Below are 24003 nucleotides of genomic sequence, written 5' to 3'. Positions count from 1 at the left end.
AATTATGAGTCAAAATTATACACACCATTTTCAACTAAAATAGAACACTTTTTATGTGTTTTGACCGTTTACTTACACAACCGCGTTTTTTGGGCCTGAAAATGCAAACTTTTGAAAATGGGATTCAGAGTGCGAATTTCTGAAGACAGTTATTGTCTCCGTGTAAACTACAAAAAAAAAAGTGAATTTGTGACTACACATACGCATGAGGAGTAAGCGTTCAGTCTACAGGCGCGTAGTTTCTTTACAAAGTGACATTGCCAACTACCGGCCTGGCATGAATACAGCATTTTTAGTTGTTTTTGCGGGTTAGTGTAAACGGGGATTGTTTTAACATTGTTGTCTGTACATGAAAGATGCATAATCAGTAAAGGAGTGACAATCAGAAGCAGTTTTCATTTGGAACTGGTTTTTAAAAGTAAAAAAGCTTGAAGTAGGGTTTCTCTCACCAGTGTTTGTGGAGTTGCAATGGAGCGACTGCAAAATGTTTTAAGCATTTCATTCTAATTTCACTTGTAAGAAACAAAAATATACACAGGCCAAATTTTATCTGAAACATTTACATTGACGTTTTTTATACATCTTTTTAATATCGGATCATATCCAACCCTGTAAAATGAAAAGTGCAGTGCGCACAGAAATGGTGAATTGCAGTACAACGTCTCTAAACTGCAGTTGCATCATTCAAGCACCAGGAGGTGCAGTGAAGCCAGTGTTGATCACAAACTACAATCTGTAATGCTGAAGAAAGTAATACTTGTTCTTCTTACAGCACATTTTTAACAGTTACAATTAAACAGTGAATCTGAAAATTGCATTTCAAATTTAATGGCAGAATTTTTGCAATTTACCTGGCACATTCTTGTCTTCCTTAAGGAGGATTTTTACATTTAGTTCTGGTCCACTAATTGTTTGAAATTGGTCAGTTACACTGGTTGTATAGTAAAAAAAAAACAGGCAAAATAAATATTCAGGCATAGAAATAGCCAGAAGTTAGAATTCCGAGAACACGCAGAACAAAATCATCAGAAGCATTATGTCTGTTGCACACAGTTTATTTAACAATATGGTATATAAGTACGAAACAAGATCTTAACCAGTTTATACAGCGATCTCAATCTTTTTTCCTTTTATTTACAGTATGTCATCAAGCTGCATGATTTACATTAAAGAATCGTTCACCTTCAATTCAAGTTTCATGAGGAGAAAAAAAAACAAGAGGTTGACTGAAGAACTCTTTGAACAAATCAGCAGTCAGACGAAGCTCCGGCCTCATACGCGAGGCGGAGGGGACATCATCGATGTTTCAGAGATCAAACGAGAAAACAGGAACATCTTCCTACATCTTAAAGAGACAACTACTGAATCCAGGCCAATAAATAAACGCATTTGGGCACCTTGAAAAATAAGAGCAACTTTCACAATTTGCTCGCGTGTTGTGTTTGTGTTCGTGTGTGTGTGTGTGTGTGTGTGTGTGTGTGTGTGCAGTAGCCAAGCTCCTTTCTGTACAAATGAATACAGGTCCTCTGTACAAACTCCACAGTTTGGAGAGAAAAAGGGCTGCGTGTCCTTTTCCAAACCTGGTAAATGTGAATACGTATCAGACAGGAATGAGGATCGATCCTAATTCCACACCAATTATCTTACAGTCCCTAAACACGCACACACACTCACAACAAAAAAAAAAAAAAAGTTTGCAAACATACAAAAATGAAAGTCTTCAATAATAAAATCAAATATTTTGCCTTGAGAAATTCCATTTAAAAAGTCCATAAGCTCAAAATAACCCCCTCCCCGGAAAAACAAAAACAAAACAATTAAAAATGTAACTCCTCAGACCAGGACTGAATTTCGTCCAGACAACCCCTCCCAGGAACAAAAACCCCTTTGTGATTCTGCTCTTTAAACAGTAATTTCAATCCCTCCAATAAGGAAGAAAAAGCAGTCCATTGGTTGTGTAAACCTATTACAGTCTATCATTTTGTCGTCTTTAATTTCTTGCGTACAAAACACACCTCTCTCTTCTCAAAAGAACGTCTCTTAATGCTACAATCCCTCGACGAACTTCTCTAACGTGTCTCCCGTGGTGTCCATACTCAAGTCGTTGCTTAGCCCTCCGCGGTTTGGCGTGTTCAGCTGCGGAAGCATTGCACTCTGTTCAGGTGTGCACAAGTGAGCCTGGTCCATGGGGCCCGGCATGGGGCCCGCCAGGCTAGGGTGTAGGGGCGAGGGCTGGGGCTGCATGCGGGGGGACGGGCTGGAATGTGGCGGCTGTTGGGAGGGGGGACGGGGCGATTGCACGGGGGCAGGCGACCTCACTTGGTTGCCCAGTGCGTTGGCCATGGCCTGTCCGGGCAGGTGAGCACCCTGCGGCTGTCCTGCGAGCATGTGGGGTTGGGGACTCATGGAAGCGGCCTGTGCCGGCGAGCCCATTTGCTGCTTCAGCATTTGCTGCTGCTGCTGTTGTTGCTGCTGCTGCAGCATGCGCTGTTGCAGCAGATTCTGCTGCTGGGCGTCCATACCCATGCCAGGCTGGCCCATCTGAGCCATGGGCGCCATCTGACCCATGGGCCCGCCGCCGCCCTGCATGGCCATCTGTTGCTGCATGCGGATTTGCGAGTAACTTGCTGCGCCTTGAGGCTGCGGGAATCTCCCTTGTCCTGGAGGGATTGCTCCCTGTTGTTGCTGCTGCTGCTGCTGCTGCTGCATCTGACGCATTAGCTGCCGGCGGAACAGCTGCTGGTTTCCGTTGTGCGCAGCATTCATCATCTGTCCCTGGGAACCGAGGGCAGCCATGGCCTGGGTCGCGGCAGGCTGCGGCTGCTGAGGGGGCATGACGGGTCTCTGCACAGGGCCGGCTTGCATTGCAGGCATGTTCTGCATTCCCGGCTGACCCGCGAGCATGGCCTGCGGGTTCTGCTGCTGCGGTTGACTGGCTTGGTATTTCGCCGTCCGCTGTTTGATGAACGCGGCCATGAGATGCGGGTTCGACTTGAGGATGTTGAGGACCTGCTGCTGCTGCTGAGGGGAACTTGGCGATTTTAATGTGCGCAGCAGGTCCTGCAGTGCTCCTGGAGCAATGCTGCTGGCCACACCTCTTTGCTGCATGCCTTGCTGCTGAGGGGCCTGTGGTTGCGGCTGCTGCTGCTGGGGAGGCATGACAGCCTGTATTTGCCGTGGCTGCTGCATCATGGCGCGCTGCATCATCTGCACCTGTTGGGGCGTTTGCGCTACCTGAGACGGAGCCATGGCCATTTGCTGCTGCGGCACTTGCTGCGTTGGTGGTGCCTGTGGATTCTGCATGGACCCTTGCATCCCAGGCGCCCACTGGCCAGGTTGCATGTTCTGGACCATCCGAGGACCACGAGGGCCCATCATCTGTATGGGAGTCATCATGCCAGGTTGGTTCATTGGCATGCCATTTATATTCATTCTATAGTCTTGCTGCTGCTGCTGCTGTTGTTGTTGTTGTTGCTGTTGTTGCTGCTGTTGTTGTTGCTGCTGCTGTTGCTTAACTTTGGTCATCTCTATTTGTTGTTTCGCAACCTTCAAAGCCTGCTGCTGCTGCGGAGAGGGCTGCGGCTGCTGTTGAGGCGCCATGGGCAGGGGGGACTGCTGCTGGGGCAGAGGCGAGGACTGTGGCCCTGGTTTACCCTGGGGCCCTGGTGTTGGGGGTTGGTTGGGGAAGGCTTGCACCATCGCAGCCACATTCGGATGCGTCTGTTGGGGCTGGTTGGGTAACGGCTGCGAGGCCTGAGGGGTATTAGGCTGCTGCTGCTGCAGCTGCTGAGAGTTGGGCGTCCCCGGACCTCCTGAGGTAGTTGGGGAGGGCAGACTCGGAGGCATTCCTCTGCCCTGCATGAGTGCCATACGCCGCCGCATCATCTGTGCCTGCTGCAGTCGCTGCTGAATCTGCTGCTGTCGCAGCTTGTGCTTGATATTGAGACAGAAGGGCACGGGGCACTTGTTCTCCTGGCAGTGCTTGGCATGGTAGCAGCACAATGCGATGAGTTGCTTGCAAACAGGGCAGCCTCCGTTGGTCTTGCGCTTGCAGCCCTTTGTATGCTGCACCACTCTCTTCATCTTCTGACATGATGGCAGGGAACAGTTGGCGTTGCGGCACTGGCAGGCGTGCACCAGCGACTGAATGCAGCGCTGGATGCTGAGGCGCCGACTCTCCTGTGGGCTCTTGTTGGCCTCGCCGCCCTGGTTGTTGCTGTCGTCATCCAGGCCCAAACCCCACTTCACCATTTGGTGTTCATGGCCCTTGGAGTTGTAGCAGTTAATGCATAGATCAAAGTCCTGAAATAAATCAGAAGAAGAATTGATATTGTTTTCTGGATAATCATAGTATAGAATATTAATTCACTGTTTCACAACTGGATATTGTTGTTATATTTATAGTTACAGGCACAGTTGTTCGCTCCTTGCGAGGTTTGAACCTGCAACCTGCTAGTTTCATCCTCATTTCTGTTGTCTAGATTTAAAACTAAGGCTGCCCCTTATAGTCGACAAGAAAAGGCTTAGTCGACCAAAATTTTATTAGTCATGCCACGCAGTTTGTGTCTGTACCTAATGTTAACAGCTCTATGTGATAACTACAGTACATCGGGCAGCACATCCAAATGCTCGCATATCATTCATCAACCTCAAATATGGCTTATCACCTGAAACATGCAAGTAGTAGCAACTTTACATGGCCGCTCGCTTTAACGTTAACCTAGAAAAATGTGGGCTATTCAAGTGTTTATGTGGAGAGCAAAAGCTGAATAGTAGCATGCTTACTGCATGACAGCTAATATGGAGGTTGCTGGTGCGATCACTTGCACTTAAAATACTGTCATTTTTGGTCAGATAGATAAGAGTAATACATCTTTTGAATCTGTGAAGAGTCTACTTTTATTTGTGTGCCCTCACAATAACAACAAAACATGCTTTTGTAATATAATGAAAGCAAACAAGGTGCGATATTCAAATATTCTCAGGTTACGTAATCCATATGAAATGTGCATATAGGCATGTCCACTACTGCAGAGATGACAATTCAGCATCGTGAACTTCATCACTGCAACCGAAAATACAGAACACACTAGTTTATCAATTAATTATTAAAATGTTAAAGCGGTTTCCTTGCTGTTTTCCCCCGAAGCGTTCATAATCATTACTTCTGCCGGTGAGCTTTGGCAAGCTTTATGCATGAGCTTGAACACTGATTAGGCTATGTAGGCATTAAAGGCTCTTTATTATGATTTATATTATGGTTTATTAATAAACGTGCAATTAGTCAACTAATCTCTGAAAATGAACGACTACTAAGTCGACCAGAAAAATCTGTAAGTCGAGGGCAGCCCTATTTTAAACAGTACCTGTTGAATAGCAAACAATGGCAACAGTACCCCAAATGCTCTGTCAAAGCCACAAAGAGGAGACTGACCTCGCAAACGGTGCAATGCCAGCGTGTCTCTACGTGGTGCTTGCATTCGTTGCAGGTGTACACAAATCGGTCTGCTCCCTGATTGTGTAGCTCCACCAGCATGCACATACTGCTCCATTTGCAGCGGCGCAGGGAACTGAACTCCCAGTGCTTGTCCCTGGCCAGTGTCAGGAAGGCATCACGGCCGTCCATCAGATCGCAGGCCAGCGGCGGGTCAGGGTCCATGATCGGAGGCAGGGTGTTGATCACTGGACCAGCATGCAGGTGGATCACGAAGAAGACCTGGATTTTACGAAGTAAGAGGAGATCTGGTCAGCATTTGGCACATTTGTAATTCTGAGTGAAAGAAATGGTATTCAGGTAAAAATAAATTGACTCAATGAGTCTAGTCCAACCTCTTTGTGCTTCTCCATTGTTGCATATAGCTTCTGGGACAGATCGTTCGCTACATTCGGCATCCCAGGCTTCTTTTTGTTGGCGCGGCTGACGCTGCTCTTGTTTTTGTTGGTCTTTTTATTGTTCTTCTTTTTGGCGTTCTTGCTGTCAGCTTGGGTTCCCTGCGGAAATGCAAGACATTTTAAAAAAATGGCTACAGACTGCACTAAATACTCCTTCACACCATTTGGCACTCTGACTAACCTCTGTTGTCTCAGAGGAGGCTGTGTTCTCCTCCTTTTTCCTTTCCTCCTCCTCCTGTTCCAGCTCCTTGATGCTTTCCTCCAGAACATTGGGCCAAAAATCACCTTCGAAATAGGGCAGCTCTTTGGCACTTGTAAGCCGGTCTTCTGTGGCCTGCTTAAATATGTCCTGCATAACGCAAGCGAGACATTTTGTGAGTCATTTCTGTGATGGTATGATGTTAACCCATTATCATTATGAATGAACACTGACAAAAGCTCAAATGCATTGGCATACCTTATAGTCATGAATGATTCTTTCAGCAAATGCTTTGTCCAGCATTTTGCGGTACCACTCCTGGAGTCTTTTAGGCTTGGGAATCTTCTGATCAGGAGGGTGACAGTGGAAGATGTAGTCATCGCCTTCACTAGGTGGGCAGGCCCAGATATGACCAGTCACATATCTGTAGGTGGGAAAATCAAATTCATTAGTGCATAAAATATGAACACTACTACAGAATAAAAAAAAAATAAATTAAAAAAAAATAAAAAAAAAAAAAATTATCAACAGTATTAACGGATTAGTTCACTTTGGAATTCAAATTTCTGATAAAGCAGATTGAGAAAGTCTTACATTTTTTAATTTACCATTAAAGGATTATTTCACTTCAAATTTAAAATTTCCTGATAATTTACTCACCCCCATGTCATCCAAAATGTTGATGTCTTTCTTTCTTCAGTCGAAAAGTAATTATGGTTTTTGAGGAAAACATTCCAGGATTATTCTCCATATAGTGGACTTCAACAGTTACCAACGGGTTGAAGGTCCAAATTGCAGTTTCAATGCAGCTTCAAAGGGCTCTACACGATCCCAGCCGAGGAATAAGTGTCTTATCTAGCGAAACGATCGATAATTTTCTAAAAATAAAAATTATATACTTTTTAAACCACAAATGCTCATCTTGAAAAGGTCACGCTTGACGTTGGCGGAAGTATAGAGCAAGTGTTTATAAAGCGAATGTGCAAATACTAAGTCAAACGGCCTTTACAAAAAAAAAAAAAAAAAAAAAGGTAAAACAACAATGTCGGGCGATTTTGAAGTTGGAGGAGAAAATTAGATTGAGTTTTTCGCCCTACCGCGGTACTTCCGCCTACATCACGTGTGACCTTTCCAACGTGATTGTGCAAGATGAGCATTTGAGGTTAAAAAGTGTAAAATTTTCTTTTTTTTTTTTTTTAAATGACAGATCGTTTCGCTAGATAAGACCTTTATTCCTCATCTGGGATCGTGTAGAGCCCTTTGAAGCTGCATTGAAACTGCAATTTGGACCTTCAACCCGTTGGTAACTGTTGAAGTCCACTATTTAGAGAAAAATCCTGGAATGTTTTCCTCAAAAACCTTAATTACTTTTCGACTGAAGAAAGACAGACAAACATCTTGGATGACATGGGGGTGAGTAAATTATCAGGAAATTTTAATTCTGAAGTGAACTAATCCTTTAATGGTAAAAAGTAAAAAACTTAAGACTTTCTCAATCTGCTTTTGGTTAGACAAAAAGCTTACGAATGGCTTATTTAGAGTGGACTTGTCATTTTAAGCTGAGATTGGAGAAAGCATGTATTGTGACAACAAAAACCATTACACATATCTTTAAAAGAAGCATGTTTAACTTAAACAAGGCGGAACAACTTACCCAAGTTTCTTAACATACTCCAAATATCCAATGAGGATTTCATGGTAAACTGCAGTTCTTAGCAGCCTAGGCTTGAAGAAGTGAATACTGTCAAGATATGATATGTATACCCGTCTGGAAAAAGGAGGAAAAACAAGAGAATCAGTCAATTCTGCCTGTTCAAGACACAATTCCTTATTTTTTTTCGACAGATCGGTATTTGCATAATACCTGGTGTTAGGAAAAGGGCATTCAGATCCATATTCCTGGACGTGCATGCCAAAGAAACACACATCCACTCCATCGATCTCCTCAAATGCAAAAAGTGCTTTGGTTCTGTAGGGAAAGCTTTCGCACATGTCTCCTGAATCAACAAACCTGCAGAGAAATTATGAGATGCAAAATTAGCTCCTTTCAATTCAGGTACATGGAAAACCATTCATAGTCAACATGAAATCAAAATCAAACCAATTTATTTCAGTATACATTTTGACAAATGCTGGATTCATATTCATTTTCCGTGACGTTACCTGGATTTCATCCCAGGTTTGACCTCCACGGTCTTATCAGAGCTGGCGACCACCCGCACAAACACCTCTCCGGCCTCAGGGTGATTCTGTCTTTTCAAGTACTTGTTCACTCGGTCCTCGATGTACGATCCCAGCCTTGTGGTCTGTAACCCTGATCAGAAAAACGCAGTTACTTCACACTGCAACAGACGGTGACAAAGGCAAACAGGAAGACGCTTCAAGAGCACTCACTTTTAGCCGAGAACTTGTTTTCCTTTCTTGTTTTCCCTGACTTCTTCAGGCAGTTGTCACAGATGAAACTGTTATAGGAGCGAGAGACAAACAGCAGCTGTAGCAATCACGTCATGACATGCTAAACTTCAGGAGAACAGGCGGATAAGATGCTCACCCTGATGGCCAGATGACGTCATAATGCAGTGCACAGATTTGATGCATCTTCCGGCCACAGTCTTTACATTCAACAAAGCTGTTAGACAGAGGAAGGTGTTAAAAAGAAGTCTGACAAGCGGGATTTATTACACTTTAGAATAAGATCTAATTTGTTATTATTCACTAATGCATTAACAATGAACAATGTATTTTTACAGCATTTATTAGGCTTGGTTAATGTTAGTTTATAAAAATATTCATATTAGTAAACAGTGTTAACTAACCTTGGAGATAAATAAAGTTTTATTTTATCTTAATATTAGCTTACTGTAAAATGTTACCATTTCATGTGACTTTTCAAAATTAAAACATACCGTTCGCTACATAATAGACCGCCTACCACTTTTTAATTACTATGCAAATGCTTTGTGCAAAAAATATATTTTCTGCAATGTTGCTGACAAATAATGTTACTTTTATTTCAGGAAGTGGCATTCAACTTGGAAATTATTTTATATTTTAATTAGGGCTGCACAATTACTCAAAATTAAACCACATGCGATTTGGCAAAGGCTGCGTTTTATTTTTTATTCGCAGCTTCTCAGTGAAGCATGGCTCTGTGATCAGTAGTAAATGCTGCTCCAACTGAAAGCCAGAGGGCCCTCTCATGCAGAAACTCCAAATATGCCCAGAAGAAGAAAGTTAAAACGCTTTGATTGATTAAACATGACTAATAAACACACAACTATGACAATATATGGTTTATCTGAGTTCTTCAAGCCTTCTCGGGTATTTTCATGATAATAAAGTATATTTATACTTCAGTTCAATGCTAATCGACATAGCATTTATCGCTGTATAGAATACTATGACATAATATGTTGTGTGGCTTATTCTGTGTAAGAAGCCACATCATCTCTCAAAAGGATGTTATGAAGTGAGTTTGGAGTAAAAACGATATTTAATATTGTCTTTTGTTGGACAAGAGGTTCATAAATGCTTCAGATGTTTGGAAGAAGCCTTTGCGATTTCATAATCGTGCTAAGCCAAATCGGTTTAAGCATGATTTCATGTTAGCCGCGATTTATCGTGCATCCCTAATTGTAATGCAATCTGCTCAAAGAGAGACTGAAGACAAATCATAGTTGATTGTGCTTCTGGTTCATTTGTCACACTTTATTTGCATACAATATGCATATGCATTACAATACATATTGTTGCAATAAAGATGCAATCCTCTGCATAGTCTAAAACAACACACACACAAAATAAAGCATTAAAAATGACGAGACTTACGGCTCAGGGTCCAACATGTCATTTTTCTTCTTCTCAAACTGCTCCTTTGATATCATGCTGCAGAGAGACGCAAGATACATTCTACATCGCATCTTTACACACGTACAGTTCATTGTTTAGGAATATTTGTGCGATTTAATAGAAGCAAAACCTCAAAGCTTTCTGGGCGACAGAAGATACATACGTCTGCGGCTGCGCTGGGTCGTCTCCCAGGGTGACACTGTCGCCCTGGATCTCGTTAAAGCACTTCTCGCAGAAGTGATACCTGTCGGCAACAAGGCCATATTTGGGTGAACTGGAGCCACAGCACACAAGAGCACAGGCAAACCGGCACACGGAGAGCAGCACAGCACAAGAGCGGAGAACGTGGGGTCGACACACAGCAGACAGGTCGAGGCAGAGCACAAGTTAGCATTCAAACTCATGAATGAACGTTAAATCAAAAAATGATGGATAGTGACAGGATGGTGTCTCTTTTCATGCACTAGAGAGTAGCTACATGCCTTTTCTGATTGACCACAGGTCTTAAGTACAAATTACAAGCATGAAACAAACAAAGAGTGAAACAAAACAATGTGATGGAGATGAGAAACATGGAAAAGTGATGCACTAGAGCATTTCCAGGCATTCTATTTCTTAAAGGGGGCATTATAGGTCCCCTTTACAAGATGTAATATAAGTCTCTGGTGTCCCCAGAATGTGTCTGAAGTTTCAGCTCAAAATACCCCACAGATCATTTATTATAGCTTGTTAAATTTGCCCCTATTTGGGTGTGAGCAAAAACACAGCTCTTTTGTGTCCCTTTAAATGCAAATGAGCTGCTGCTCCCAGCCAGCTTTCCAGAAGAGGGCGGAGCTTTAACAGCTCGCGCTTCGGTTGCTCAACAACAACAAAGCTGGAGAATCTCACGCACCCAAAATGATGATTGTCAGTAACAGTGTTCAGCCTTACATTGTTCAAACCGGAGTCGGACACTGATGGAGAGACTCAGGAAGAAGTTACAACTTTTAGAATGAAACTGGACGTTTTTGAGTAGTTAGTGGATAAATTTATGTAGTTGCTGTGGAGTTGATTCATCTCATGGACTAGCATGTGCCATCATGTTAATCTTTTGTCAAAATCCAGCATTGAATTGACCCTTGTTTGAGAAGCAGTCTGGCGAAATTGACGGCATGGCAAGAACACTCTACTACATCAACTCTTCCTCTTCTCTAAAGCAGTCCAACATGGCCTCGCCCCCTTTGTTGCATGTTCTCAGGGGCAGGGTTTATGTACATTTTAGGGTTAGTGATGTCACTAAGCCGGGAAGAAGCTCGTTGTAGTCCTTACTAGCAATTTGATGTAGTCCTTAAAAAGTGATTTATGTAAAAGACAATATCTCCCTTTGCATTGAACTTTGAGCGTTGTAACATTGCAGATGTTGTTTATGCTCAAACAGCAACATTAAACACCAACTAAAGTTAAAAAAGTGAAATCATAATCAAGGACCCCTTTAATATTATGACAATTGACAAAGTTTTTAGGATTTACACAAAAACTAGTGGGTGAAAGATCTAGGCTTGTAAACTGAAAGAATAAAAAAAACAAAAAAAAAAACAACGGCTGATCAAAGTATTACAACTGCACCTTTGAGCAAGACGCCTAAACTTTGAACTTGCTTTTATGACTCTGTTTATTAGGTGCAAACAACATGGAGTCAACTGAGCACTAAACATCAAAAGCCTGATCTCAGTGCATCACAGTCCCATTTGGAAACTCATTCATCACCTTCTCATTTCTCACACCATTGATCATGCCATTGGTTACCTGTTTTGGTAGCTATAATATGTGCCGTCTCTGGAGATAGTGCAGAGCTGTTTGCCATAGCAGCAAAGCGTCTGAGGTGAAAACTCGTACTGTGGAGACAGAGAAAGCAATTCTGTGAAGTGCAACCACTGATATTGTAGCATTATTTATACATATTTTGAATTTGCATTTATTTTTATATTTTTCACTTTTAGTTTTAATTTTGTGCTATTGTCATTGATTTTAGTTTATTTAAATATTTAAGGTCTTGTTTGTTAACATTAATTAATGAACTAAAAACAAGTAATATGTTTTACAGAATTTATTAACCTTTGTTAATGTTAGTTAAATATACTATCGCTATTAATTGTTTGATCAAATTAGGTCAGCGCATGAAGTAATGTTACAGACATTTTAAAAATGTATTAAATCTTAAATTGAACCTTATTTTAAAGTGTTACAATTTTAGTTAACAATAACAATAAAATGCACTCAGAACGTTTTAAGATGCTTAACAGGTTCATTATAGAGTTCGAGTTTGTTTAAACTTCACCTATAAGCAAATTAGAGCTGCAATTAACAATTATCTTGATAATACTAATTAATTTGTAATTAAAAATATAAAATTATAATATTTAATTTTTAGATTTTTCATCAGATTAATCGATTAACTGGGAAAAATAGCAGATTAATCAGATGAAAAATCTAAAAATTAAATATTCAAAATTTTTATTAAAAATTAATTAATTTTAACCCTTGTGCTGTGTTAAAAATCCTATTACACTCGTGGTGTTCCCAGTCAAAAATGACACGTTGAACTCCATGACTTTAATGTTATTCCACACCTAACCCAGTGTTTTCCTCCAAAAAATGTGCAAAATAAAGGCTGAATGTATCCATGTAGACTATGCTATATGCATTATGTGCAAAAAAGGGTTAAAATACAAACATTACATTCTAATAAAAAAACACAACAACTGATTGCTTACCATTTTAAAGCAAAAGTTAAAATGACTAAATTAAAAATTATAAACAAAAGGTTAACTTGTATGAGGCATGAGGAACACACACACACACACACACACACACACACACACACACAATAGTCCCTTTACAGTTACTGCTCTTATAAATATGATTACTTGTGTAACATGGAGAATTTTAAACCTACATTTAATTTCTAACAAAAAAAAAATATTTTAGAATTACTGCCCTCCTGTTCTACTGTGCTCCATCTGTTCGGACTGTAACATTTACAGACAAGGATATAACCGTAAAAAGTTCTGCGCTGAAGAAAACGCATCTCAAAACAAGAATTAAACAGCACACACATCTGTCAAAGCACGACAGGGCAAGCCACAGTAAACGCTTATGCTTTTGTTTGAAGCGCTTATAAATATAAAGCATTCTCATATTTCGGATAACTTAGATCATGTACCTTTCCCGCTGCAGCTCACTCTGTATCCTCCACTATTTTCCCTATGCATTTTGTCCGCAGAAATTCACTACTGTAAAGTGACGTGACTGGCAGATGGTTTCCATCCACAGTGCACAGACGCGACTAATCAATCAAATTCGTTGTTGATTATTTTGATCACCGATTATAATCGATTAGTTGTTGCAGCCCTAAAAGTAAACCACTCCCTTTCTGAAAGGAGAAGCTGCCATTCTCACCTTGCGCCCGCAGCAGTACCCCAGACCCTGCATGACCGGGTCAATCTCCTGCTCGAACACCTCGGCCAGCTTCGAGCAGTACTTGTACACTCGAGACGTTTTGCGGTTGTAGAGCCAGGCGTTGTTGAACATCAGCCAGATGTCGTCAACATACTGCCAGGGCTCCTGGTACTGCCCGGTGTCTAGCTTCCTCTTAATGGTGGAAAGGTCAATCGGGTTCTTTACAATGTCAAAGTAGTCCTGAAGAAACAAATACATAGTTATTATCTAATACTTTTAGATCTTTTTAAAGAGATATCCATAACATTAGGTGTATGGGATTTACCGGGATGCCCAGTAGATTTGGGTCCACCGGCTGGCGGAAGGGCAAGGACTCCGGGTCTTGACGATACAGCGCTTCTAAGGTCGGCATCAACGCCTGTCTGAGCTCCTCTGGTTTGAAAACTGTAACAAATCATCATGATTAAAATCAAATTACATATATTACTCGTTACAATGTTTTACTAGTTTCAATGTTTTCAGAAAGTAAAGTTTTTACTTTTCTTGCGAGACTGGGCGGATTGACTGGATGGTGCAGTGCTGTTGGCGCTGGACACTTCCTCCTCTTTCGGCTCGGTCTTTGTCTCTGGTTTCTTCTCTCCGTCTCCATCGGTTCCTGTTTAGGTTCCACAGATTCTGGCTGTTCCTTCACTTGTGGAGGTTTGACATCTTCATCCTAATGAACAAAATGAATTACATTTAGTTGGTTTACTAAAGACTGTTTCATTAGACAAGGAAAGATCATGAAACTAGAGAAGCAAAGAGCAGTAAGCGATTTTTTTTTTTTTTTAAATAGTGTCTCTGATTTGAACTAACAAAAATTGCAAGTTAGCAAAATGAATCAGTTTAAACTTTCAATGAATAAATTCAGTAATACAAAGTCAATATAACATTGAGAGACAGTGAATATCTATAAAAGGATGAAAAATCGAAATCTATATTGCCACGACCTACTGTACCATTCAAAAGTTTGGGGTCAGTAATATTTTTTTAATATTTTTGAGAAGTCTTTTCTGCTCACCAAGGCTGCATTTATTTGATCAAAAATACAGTAATAAACAGTAACATTGAGAAATATTAATGCAATTTAAAATAACTTCTCTATTGTAATATACTTTAAAAATGTAATTTATTTTTGTGATCTCAACACTGAATTTTCAGCATCATTACTCCAGTCTTCAGTGTCACATGATCCTTCAGAAATTATTCTAATATGATGATTTGATGCTAAAGAAACATTTATCTTTATAAGAATTATTATTGATAATATTATACATTTCTAATTATCATCAATGCTTAAAACTGCTTAATATTTTTGTGGAAACAGTGATACATTTTTTCAGGTTCTTTAATAAATAGAAAGTTCAAAAGAAAAGCTTTTATTTGAAATCAAAATCTTTACTGTCACTTTTGATCAATTTAATGCATCCTTGCTGAATAAAAGTATCAATTTTCTTAAAAATAAAAAATAAAAATCTTACCAAACCCAAACTTATGAACAGTAATGTAAAGCTCTCAAGAAACAATTCAAACACAACCAAAATAAAGTGAAGAATTGCTGAACCATTTTTCAGGCAATTCGCTTCAGTAATATCACACCTCCATCTTGATATCAGGCCGCTTTTTCCCAGAGCCAAAGTCCTGCTCGTCGTCTTGATGCTCAGTTTTGGGTTCAACAGCAGGGTAGTCAGGCAAAGCTTGCTGGGAGTGGGTCTCAGCCACAGACGCAGGTGTGGGAACTCTATTATCAACGCTAGCAGCCATTTGAGAGAGCTAATGGATAGACAAATGAGGAATGACATGAGTTAAGGGTGTCATCGCATACAACTGCAAACGAGGCTGTGTTTTGACGGCGATCCTCACCGGAGTGCTGGGCTGCTGTGCTTGCACAGAGGTGGGCTGCTGCATCTGCAGGGGGGGCTCAGGCTGGGACTGCAGGGGCGTGAGCGGCTGGGAGGGGGCAGGGGAGGAGCCCAGGACTGAGGGAGGGCGGGGCAAGCCGCTTGGGATGTGGGTGGGTGTAACGTGGCCTCCGGCGGAGGCCGGCGTGGAAGGCTGGGTCTGGAGTGGCTGTAGGCTAGCAGCTGCTGATGGGGTGGAGGGCGGAGGAGGGGTGGAGCACAGGGCGGACGGGGGGCCCAGAGAGCCCACAGCATTCAGGGTCAGGTTAGCGTTCTGCTGTTGCTGCAGAGGAGAGATGGAGGGCATAGCGACTCAAATACAGCAAATCAAACTACATTGGACCCCCATTTACAATAGGCTGCAACAGCCGGTTCCAGAAGTAAATTCCATTCATTTTCTCCATAAGAAAATAGATTTTTAACCATAACTTATAAAACTTTAAAGACAGATTTACTGGGCTACAAAGCTGTTAATTGATGGTATATGCTTTAGCTGAGACCATCAGCTTGCATTATGGCAAGAATTGTGTTTGCCAGTGGAATTCCTGGTGAAAAACTACATTACCCATGATGCTGTACAGAAAATTCCACCAATCAAAATCGAGTGTTCTTTACAGAGTCATTCTACTCCAATGAAGCACTGCACCTTTGTCTTTTTGTCCATTTTTTCAAATACTTTTTTGCTTCAAACAAACATTTTTAATGATGTGATTCAGCTCATAGCTGGTTGGTTTGGTTCATGGCTTATAACAGACTTGGAAAAATGAATGGGAGAAATACTTCCATAACTAACACAGCTGAAAAAGTTTGCGGGCACTATTTCACTCTATGACAGAAAGATCGGATCACAAATTAACAACACCAAATACAGGTGTAAACGGGGTCTAAAACGTTTTGAGATTGTCCACTTTTGACCACTTCCAGAGGTAGTCAAAAACGCATTCAACCGGATTGCTTTCGTAGTGTAAACGCTCATGTGGTCAAATGTGTTCGAACAGCCACAAAAGGCCGTCTAATCTCCGCCTACTGACCTAACATGTAAACGTTATGGGAAGCGCGCTAGCCAGAGGGCATTTAAACTTTGTTGGCTGATGACCCAAGTTTGGTTTGAAGACGGAAAACGCACCATTCCTGATTTCTAACACACATTCACAGCGTTCAGCGTGGTCTTGTGGATATCAGGGCAGAAACGAAAGCTCTCTGTATGTTTTTCCGACATCTCTGGTCGTGCTCATATGTAAATTGTGCAAGCTTATTTTGTCCATTAGATCGAAAGATCTGAAAAAGCCCATATATTTACCCACCCCTAGACCCTCCCCTCAAAGAATCAGGACAGAAGTGGTTAAAAGTGGACAAAAGAGATGGATTAAAACACCAGGTGTAAACGGGAATGTGCCTCCGTCGTTCACTTGTGATCCGATAGACCAAAACACATTTTAATACCAGGTGGAAACAGGGCTGAAGTGTTTGTGGTGGTGAAGTGTCTTGTTTGAATGCCCAAGTAACACCACACACAATAAAACTCCAATGGAGAATGGACATTTCTGACTCCTCACCTGTGGGACATTCTGTCCCGACTGCTGGGCCAGGTTTACATTCACATTCATGCCCCCGGCTGAGGATGGGAACGGCGACTGGTTCATGAACTGGTTCTGGTTGGGTGGCTGGCCCACCATATTATTAGCATGGCCTGCCATCATGGATGGTGCTTGTGGCATCCTGGAGGGAGACATACCCATCTGCAAAAACATGAGAAGTTAAAATTGAGCCACAGAAGTATATTACTGCCCTTCTTCATTTTTCTGTGAAACACTAACAATTTTGCTGTTAACCAAGATTTAAAAAATAAGATGAAATGATGGATGATGGCTTCAACAAAAGTATATTCCATTAATTAAAGGTTTATAAGTCAATGCTAAAAATCAATTCCCATATAAAGAAAAAGAATGGGATTTTTACTTTCAGCATCTAACTGTTGCGCACTAACAAGAGTATAAAACTGTTAGCTTAGCAACATGTGAAATGCAAACTCTTCTGGAATCAATTGGGAGTCGTGTCTTGCTGTCTATGTAGATCATTCCAAACCAGCCGTTTTTGAGGTAACACCTGGGTGGCTCACTAGTTTTAGCACACTGTAGAGGAATGCTCACCGATGGAACGGTACCCATGCCCATCTGAGGGGGGTGGGTCATAGGGGATGCTGCCCGAGGAGCTCCCACCGGCGACTGGGACATCTGCACGTTCTGCATGGTCACAGGGTTGAACTGGCCCATTCCTGCAGAGCATGATGGAAAAGGTGATAAATGGGAGATTAAGGCTTTTGAGTAATTCCTGCGCTACCAGTATGACCAGCCCAACTGCTTTTCTTCTTCCCAAGTCAACATGAATCGGCATTCACAACCTATTTTATTTCTGAATTATGATGCATTTCAGAGTCAAAATCCTCTTAAATCTGTCATTATTTGCAATTATTGCCATAATCTTTATGCTTCAGAGATTTAACAAGTTACTGCATTTTTGATAAAAAGAGATGATAAAAAGATGAGTCAAGCACAGAAAGACTAGGAATGTGTGCCAAGATTGTAAATAAGAGCAATTTATGATTTCATGTTGACTTCAATACAAGCAAAACCCTGTCGAATCTACAACACAACATACACAGTTCAGAACAAAGCAGAAAGGAATCAGGTAGACTATATAGAAGAATATACACTACAGTTTAAAACTTTTTTACTTTATACAGCAAGAACATATTAAAATGATTAAAAGTGACAGTAAAGACATTTATAATGTTACAAATTTTTTTTATTTTAAATGAATGCAGTTTTGAACTTTCTATTCATCAAAGAATCCTGAGGAAATCCTGACCAAACTTTTGAACGATAGTGTATACATGTACACAGAAAGAAAATCTATACCTTGAGGGACCTGCATCCGGGCCATCAACTGATTTGGCACATTGGACATAGGGACAGGTCCATCTGAGGAAATAAGGCATATTTCGAGCAGCTGAACACATCAAGAAAGCAGACAGGGAAGATTTAACATCCAGAAGATCAGAGCATTAAAAAAAAACAAAGGCACTAACTTGGTGGCCGGATGGCTTGTGCAGGACCCATAGCATTGGGCTGGGGAAGGCCAGGCTGCTGAGGACCCTGAGCGCCCATCTGCGGCTTTGACAGCCTGGACTTTCTCTTCTCCTCCAGCTCCTTCTGGATCTTATAGATCTTCTCTGCCAGAAAGTGGTAATACTCATCCTGAACACAAGATTTTAAGAGATATTGAGACATGGGCCACCATATTGAAGGAAGGTTCAAATGTAGCAAGAGAGCTCAGGCGCTTTACCCTGCTGTTGGCAGACTCATACATGTCCCCTTCCACCTTACGCGCGTAAGCGACCAAATTCTCCATGCGTCTGTCCTTCAGTGCTGCAGGGTCAGGGGTCGGGAATATGGCTTGAACTCTGTACAGGTGTTAAAGAATACAGTGTTAAGAGAATTGCCCTTGACAAATCATGATTTTGAACACGGTTTGAAATGAACACCCGCCAAATGCGGGTGAAAATCCACTGTGGTGGGAAACGCATATCAAAACACTAGCCAATTTGGCGGGTTATGATTCATAAATTATGTTCACTTTGCATGGCATCCCTGTCATAGCCCTGTCTCTAAACAAAAACGCGTAAAGAGGGTCTTAGAGAAAAATTTATTTAAAATTCGAACACATTGTTTTCCATGACGCACACCGGCGGTGCCCAACTGCGACTCAAAATCATGCCGCACCACATCGTCATTCACAGTTTTCCAATAAAATACAATAATTTAGGACAAATGTACGTACGTACTGACTTCACTCTAGGAGATTTGTGTATTTTTCAGTAACAGGTTTGTTTTTGTGGCTTGTATAAATATGCTTCATATAGAGAAATGATATAGATCATACTTTCTCTTTCCATTTGAGCTGTTTTTAATCAAATAACTCAAAGGATTAGTTCACTTTAAAATGAAAATTATCCCATGATTTACTCACCTTCAAGCCATTCTAGGTGTATATGACTTTCTTCTTTCTGATGAACACAATCGGAGATATATTAATAAATATCCTGACGCATCCGAGCTTTATAATGGCAGTGAACAAGGGTCATGAGTATGAGCTGAAGAAAGTGCTTCCATCCATCATAAATGTGTGCTCCACACGGCTCCGGGGGGTTAATAAAGGCCTTCTGAAGTGAAGCAATGCGTTTGTGTAAGAAAAATATCCATATTTAACATGTTATCAAGTAAAATATCTAGCTACGAAAAAAGTAAGTTGAATACGGAAGGCGTAGGACGTAGTGCAGGCGTTTTAAATTGCAAGAGTTTTACACTTTCTTCGTAACTTGAATATAGAAGGCGGTCGCATCGCTTCACTTCACTTCACTTCAGAAGGACTTTATTAACCCCCTCGGAGCTGTGTGAAGTACATTTATGATGGATGGAGGCACTTTCTTGAGCTTCATACTCGTTGGTTCTGTTCACTGCTATTATAAAGCCTGGATGCATCAGGATATTTATTAATATAACTCAGATTGTGTTCATCAGAAAGAAGAAAGTCATATAAACCTAAGATGGCTTGAGGGTGAGTAAAGCTTGGGGTAATTTTCATTTTAAAGTGAACTAATCCTTTAATTCAAACTCATTGACGCCACTTTGTTCATTCTTGTGAACAAAATGAACTTTTGCCTGTATTGTGAATAGATTCATTGCTTCGGACTGCTGCCTTAAACTTGAGAACGTGAGTACAGAATGACGTGACCGGTGTGCGATAAGCCTGCCTGTAAGATGTCCCCGGCGCGGCGCTTCCCGTCTGCAGTGCGACCGGTAAACGCTCCGCCAGAGCCCTAGGAGACAATTAAAGTGCCCCTATTATGCTTTTTCAGATATTACCTTTCATGCAGTGTTATATAGCTGTTTGTGAATGTAAAAGGTCTGAAATTTTTTTAAAGTGCACGATAAATAAAGTTGTCTCCTAAAAAAAAGAAAAAAAAAAAAAAAAAGAATCGATTCTGAACTGCCGAAACGAGTCAGTAATTCCAGCCTTACTTCTGTAACATACATGCGTAGCAATGCAATAAATTAGCATAATGCCTGTCTACAGTCTTCACTGGTTGCCCGTGAACAACGCCTACTTTGACTCGCCCTCAAACACCGCAGCTGGTTTGTGTTGAGTACTTGTCGAGAAGACACTGCTTTTTGCACTGCGAAAGCAAATTATTTTTGTACACAATTCCAACTGATGAGGATGTGATGAGTCAGTGTTAAAATTACCACAGCGATACAACAGAATAACATTTTCACGATTGCTTCTCAAATCTCCCCAAGGTCTAAATGGGATTTACAAAACGCCATTAAAGATGGGACAATGTATATATTTTCAACTGAGTGTTCAAAATACAGTTATTGTGTATGTCTCCAGCTAACTCACGTTATCACCATCTTACTGAAATACTTCTGCTAATCAGCTGTTGGCCTACTATTACCTAAAACTGTGTCCATTAATGCAGATTACCTGTCGTTCTTACTACTTTGAGTAATGACAAAGAATGGAACAAGATTTGTTTTATAAACTTTAATGTTACATCAGTCATTCACGTTAGTGCTCGGCTAACGTTAGCACTATTATTGATACAGTCAATGATACAGCCATCGTTACTGTCTTTACAGTGTGTACAATCGCTGAGCTTTAGGAAACCTCCGTAGCTGAATTTCTTTTATGGTAATGGACGTTTAGTTTCTAACAGGCGCAGTAAGCGGTAGACCAATCACAAAAAACTGGGGCATCTGGCCAATCAGAGCAGAGCAGACTAGCGGAAAGGAGGGATTTAGAGACACTGAAGCATCGGACGAGTCGTTTGAGAATCACTGAAAAATGTGGTGATGTGCAATGCATATTATAAGAAAATTAAAGTGTTTTTTGACCTTTGATGCATGTAAACCTGTTGTAGGAGACCTCCAAAACAAAATTAGGAACCTTTCAAATAGCATAATAGGGGCACTTTAAGAGGCCACTTTTTTCAACCCGTTTTTTTTTTTTAAATGCCACATGTCCAAGACTTTTGGGCAAAAAGTGCCCTAGCGTCTTTATTGCTACGTGCAGGTAAACTCAAGGCAATTATAAGAGAAGTCACCAAGAATTTTGTTTTTATTTCCATTTTAATTTATTTGAATGGTATCCACAAACAGTGATTGACTGTCATAAAGCTGAAAGCAATACAATAATATCGGATTTAATAATAAATATATTTAAATCTAAGCAGTGACTTTGATAATCTGGTTTATATCTGATATTTTTGTTTTGGCTATTAGAAGCTCTGAATCGCCGGTAACTTTTAGAAAGGTTTAGCAGCCAAATTGGCTGCTGAGCGAAAAACTTAATTTTAAACCATGAATGTGAAATATGATTTCTCCAACTCACAGCTTGTGCACTAGGTGATTCCTCAAGTCCTGAGTGACGTGCTCGTGCCAGGGCTTCTTCATGCCAGGCATTGACAGCGGTGCAGCTGTGGGCAGGTTCCCTGCCCCACCCATGCTCGACCCGTCTGACATCATCTGACTGTGGGAGTAGGATTACGACATTAGTTTCAGATACCAATACCTCACTTCCCAAAAAATTCTTATTTCAAGATTTTTCTACACAACTGGGTGAACCCTGCATCATTTGACTTCTCGTTTGGAGTCATTAATAGGCTTGCTGCAGTAGTTGGTGTTACTGGTGTTACATAGTGTTCAGCCGTACACCAAATACATATAATTCTATATTGCCCACCATGACACCGCCCCCAACTGTTGTTTGCTTTTTTTAATAGATATAAAAACCATTTAATTCAGTTAGACAACAGACGCTACAATTATAAACTGATTATAAACTTATCAATTATAAACTAAACTGCAGAGTCGCAACACTAGTGCAGGAGGAGTCAGATTTCACTTATGTGACGAGAGTAAGGAGAGATGACTGACAAGACGATGGCTGAGGATTTAGTGTGTAACAGATCCCGAGCGTCATTAACAAATACCTTCTCTTATAAAATGTGTGGTCAGAACTGCCACTCCCTATACACAGAGTACGCATGATCGAATTCGAAAGCAAGTGCGCATTCATAGTGGCTCACCCCCATGTCAGCCAAGATGTTCATGTCTTTCTTTCTTCAGTCAAAAAGAAATGAAGGTTTTTGAGGAAAACATTAAAGGATTTTTCTCCATATAGTGGACTTCACTGGGGTTCAACAGGTTGAAGGTCCAAATTGCAGTTCGTGCTCTGACAACGGAAGTGATGTTTCGCGCCTATACTTCAATGAGTGCGAGACATCACTTCCGTTGTCAGAGCGCGTTCAGACCTCACCAACCGGATGCGCAAGGCAGTTGGACATAGTGGTGTATTAGAGATAAAAAAAAAAATTATATAAATACTGTTCGGTTTCTCACACAAACTGATTATTTCGTGTCTTAGGACATCAATGTGTCGTCACGAGCCGCAGGGTTTAATTTGGATTTGTTTGTGCGTGTTTTTTTTATTCTCATAGATGGTGTTACCGTTTCAATGCATTATATGACTGACAGACCGCAACGGTTGGAGTTAAAAATCATCATTTGTGTTCTACTGAAGAAACAAAGTCACCTTCATCTTGGATGCCCTGGGGGTAAGCAGATAAACATCAAATTTTCAGTTTTGGGTGAACTATCCCTTTAATGCAGCTTCAAAGGGCTCTACACGATCCCAGAAGAGGAATAAGGGTCTTATCTAGTGAAACGATCTGTCATTTTCTAAAAAAAAAAAAAAAAAAAACTAAACATTTATATACTTTTTAACCACAACTGCTCATCTTGCACTGCTCTGCAATCCGCCACGCATTACGTAATCACGTTGGAAAGGTCACGCGTAACGTAGGTGGAAGTACTGATCTAGTGTCTACAAAGTGAACATGCAAAGACCAATTCAAACAGCCTTTACAAAAAGAGGTAAAAAATTTTTTTAGAAAATGGTCTATCGTTTCGCTAGATAAGACCCTTAATCCTCATCTGGGATCATGTAGAACCCTTTGAAGCCGCACTGAAACTGTAATTTGGACCTTCAACCTGTTGGTAACTGTTGAAGTCCACTATATGGAGAAAAATCCTGGAATGTTTTCCTCAAAAACCTTAATTTCTTTTTGACTGAAGAAAGAAAGACAAACATCTTGAATGACATGGGGGGTGAGTAAATTATCAGGAAATTTTAATTCTGAACTAAGTGAACTAATCCTTTAAAAGTAGAATAAATGTTTTTCAAAAAATGTATTAAATCATGTTTACAAAGAATAAATCCTGGCATATGCATTTTAAAACATATCTCCTTAAGTTTCAGACATTACAAGCTATAGAACTGCTGTATAAAAAAAATAAAATAAAAAAATCATTCCACAATGACACTGTTTGCTCTCCTACATTGCTGAACTCTACAGATGAACATTTCCGGCTCTGCAGTGTGTGTGAGAGGTTAAAGGTGAGGGGTGAAAGGTGAAAAGACTCACTTGCTGTTGAGGGATGAGGGGAGAGAGGAATCAGTGTGAAGGTTCGTCTGATCGGCCATACCGTTACCGCCGATGCTCATCTGGTTAGTGCCTGAAGATGTTGTGGGAAACCAGACAGGGTTACACACGAATACACC

General features: G+C 40.9%; 1 protein-coding gene across 1 annotated transcript in view; it reads right to left on the bottom strand.

The window, feature by feature from the left end:
- Window positions 1-1034: 1034 nt before the first annotated feature.
- Window positions 1035-24003, bottom strand: part of crebbpb (CREB binding protein b) — a 53589-nt gene continuing 30620 nt past the window's right edge. The window contains 26 exon segments of the mRNA XM_051885269.1: window positions 1035-4302; window positions 5435-5716; window positions 5830-5991; window positions 6074-6241; window positions 6350-6515; window positions 7746-7859; window positions 7956-8102; window positions 8255-8405; window positions 8486-8553; window positions 8643-8720; window positions 9920-9976; window positions 10071-10184; window positions 11726-11814; window positions 13379-13618; window positions 13704-13822; window positions 13917-14015; window positions 14018-14093; window positions 15017-15190; window positions 15281-15601; window positions 16875-17057; window positions 17469-17593; window positions 18237-18299; window positions 18407-18575; window positions 18664-18781; window positions 21772-21909; window positions 23867-23957. Coding sequence (XP_051741229.1) covers window positions 2047-4302; window positions 5435-5716; window positions 5830-5991; window positions 6074-6241; window positions 6350-6515; window positions 7746-7859; window positions 7956-8102; window positions 8255-8405; window positions 8486-8553; window positions 8643-8720; window positions 9920-9976; window positions 10071-10184; window positions 11726-11814; window positions 13379-13618; window positions 13704-13822; window positions 13917-14015; window positions 14018-14093; window positions 15017-15190; window positions 15281-15601; window positions 16875-17057; window positions 17469-17593; window positions 18237-18299; window positions 18407-18575; window positions 18664-18781; window positions 21772-21909; window positions 23867-23957 — 5768 coding nt within the window. The 3' untranslated portion in view covers window positions 1035-2046.

This window comes from Ctenopharyngodon idella, chromosome 3 (assembly GCF_019924925.1).
Source record: "Ctenopharyngodon idella isolate HZGC_01 chromosome 3, HZGC01, whole genome shotgun sequence".
Classification (NCBI taxonomy): Eukaryota; Metazoa; Chordata; class Actinopteri; order Cypriniformes; family Xenocyprididae; genus Ctenopharyngodon; species Ctenopharyngodon idella.
The sequence above is the reverse complement of the archived record's forward strand: the minus strand, read 5'-3'. Positions and strand labels throughout refer to the sequence as shown.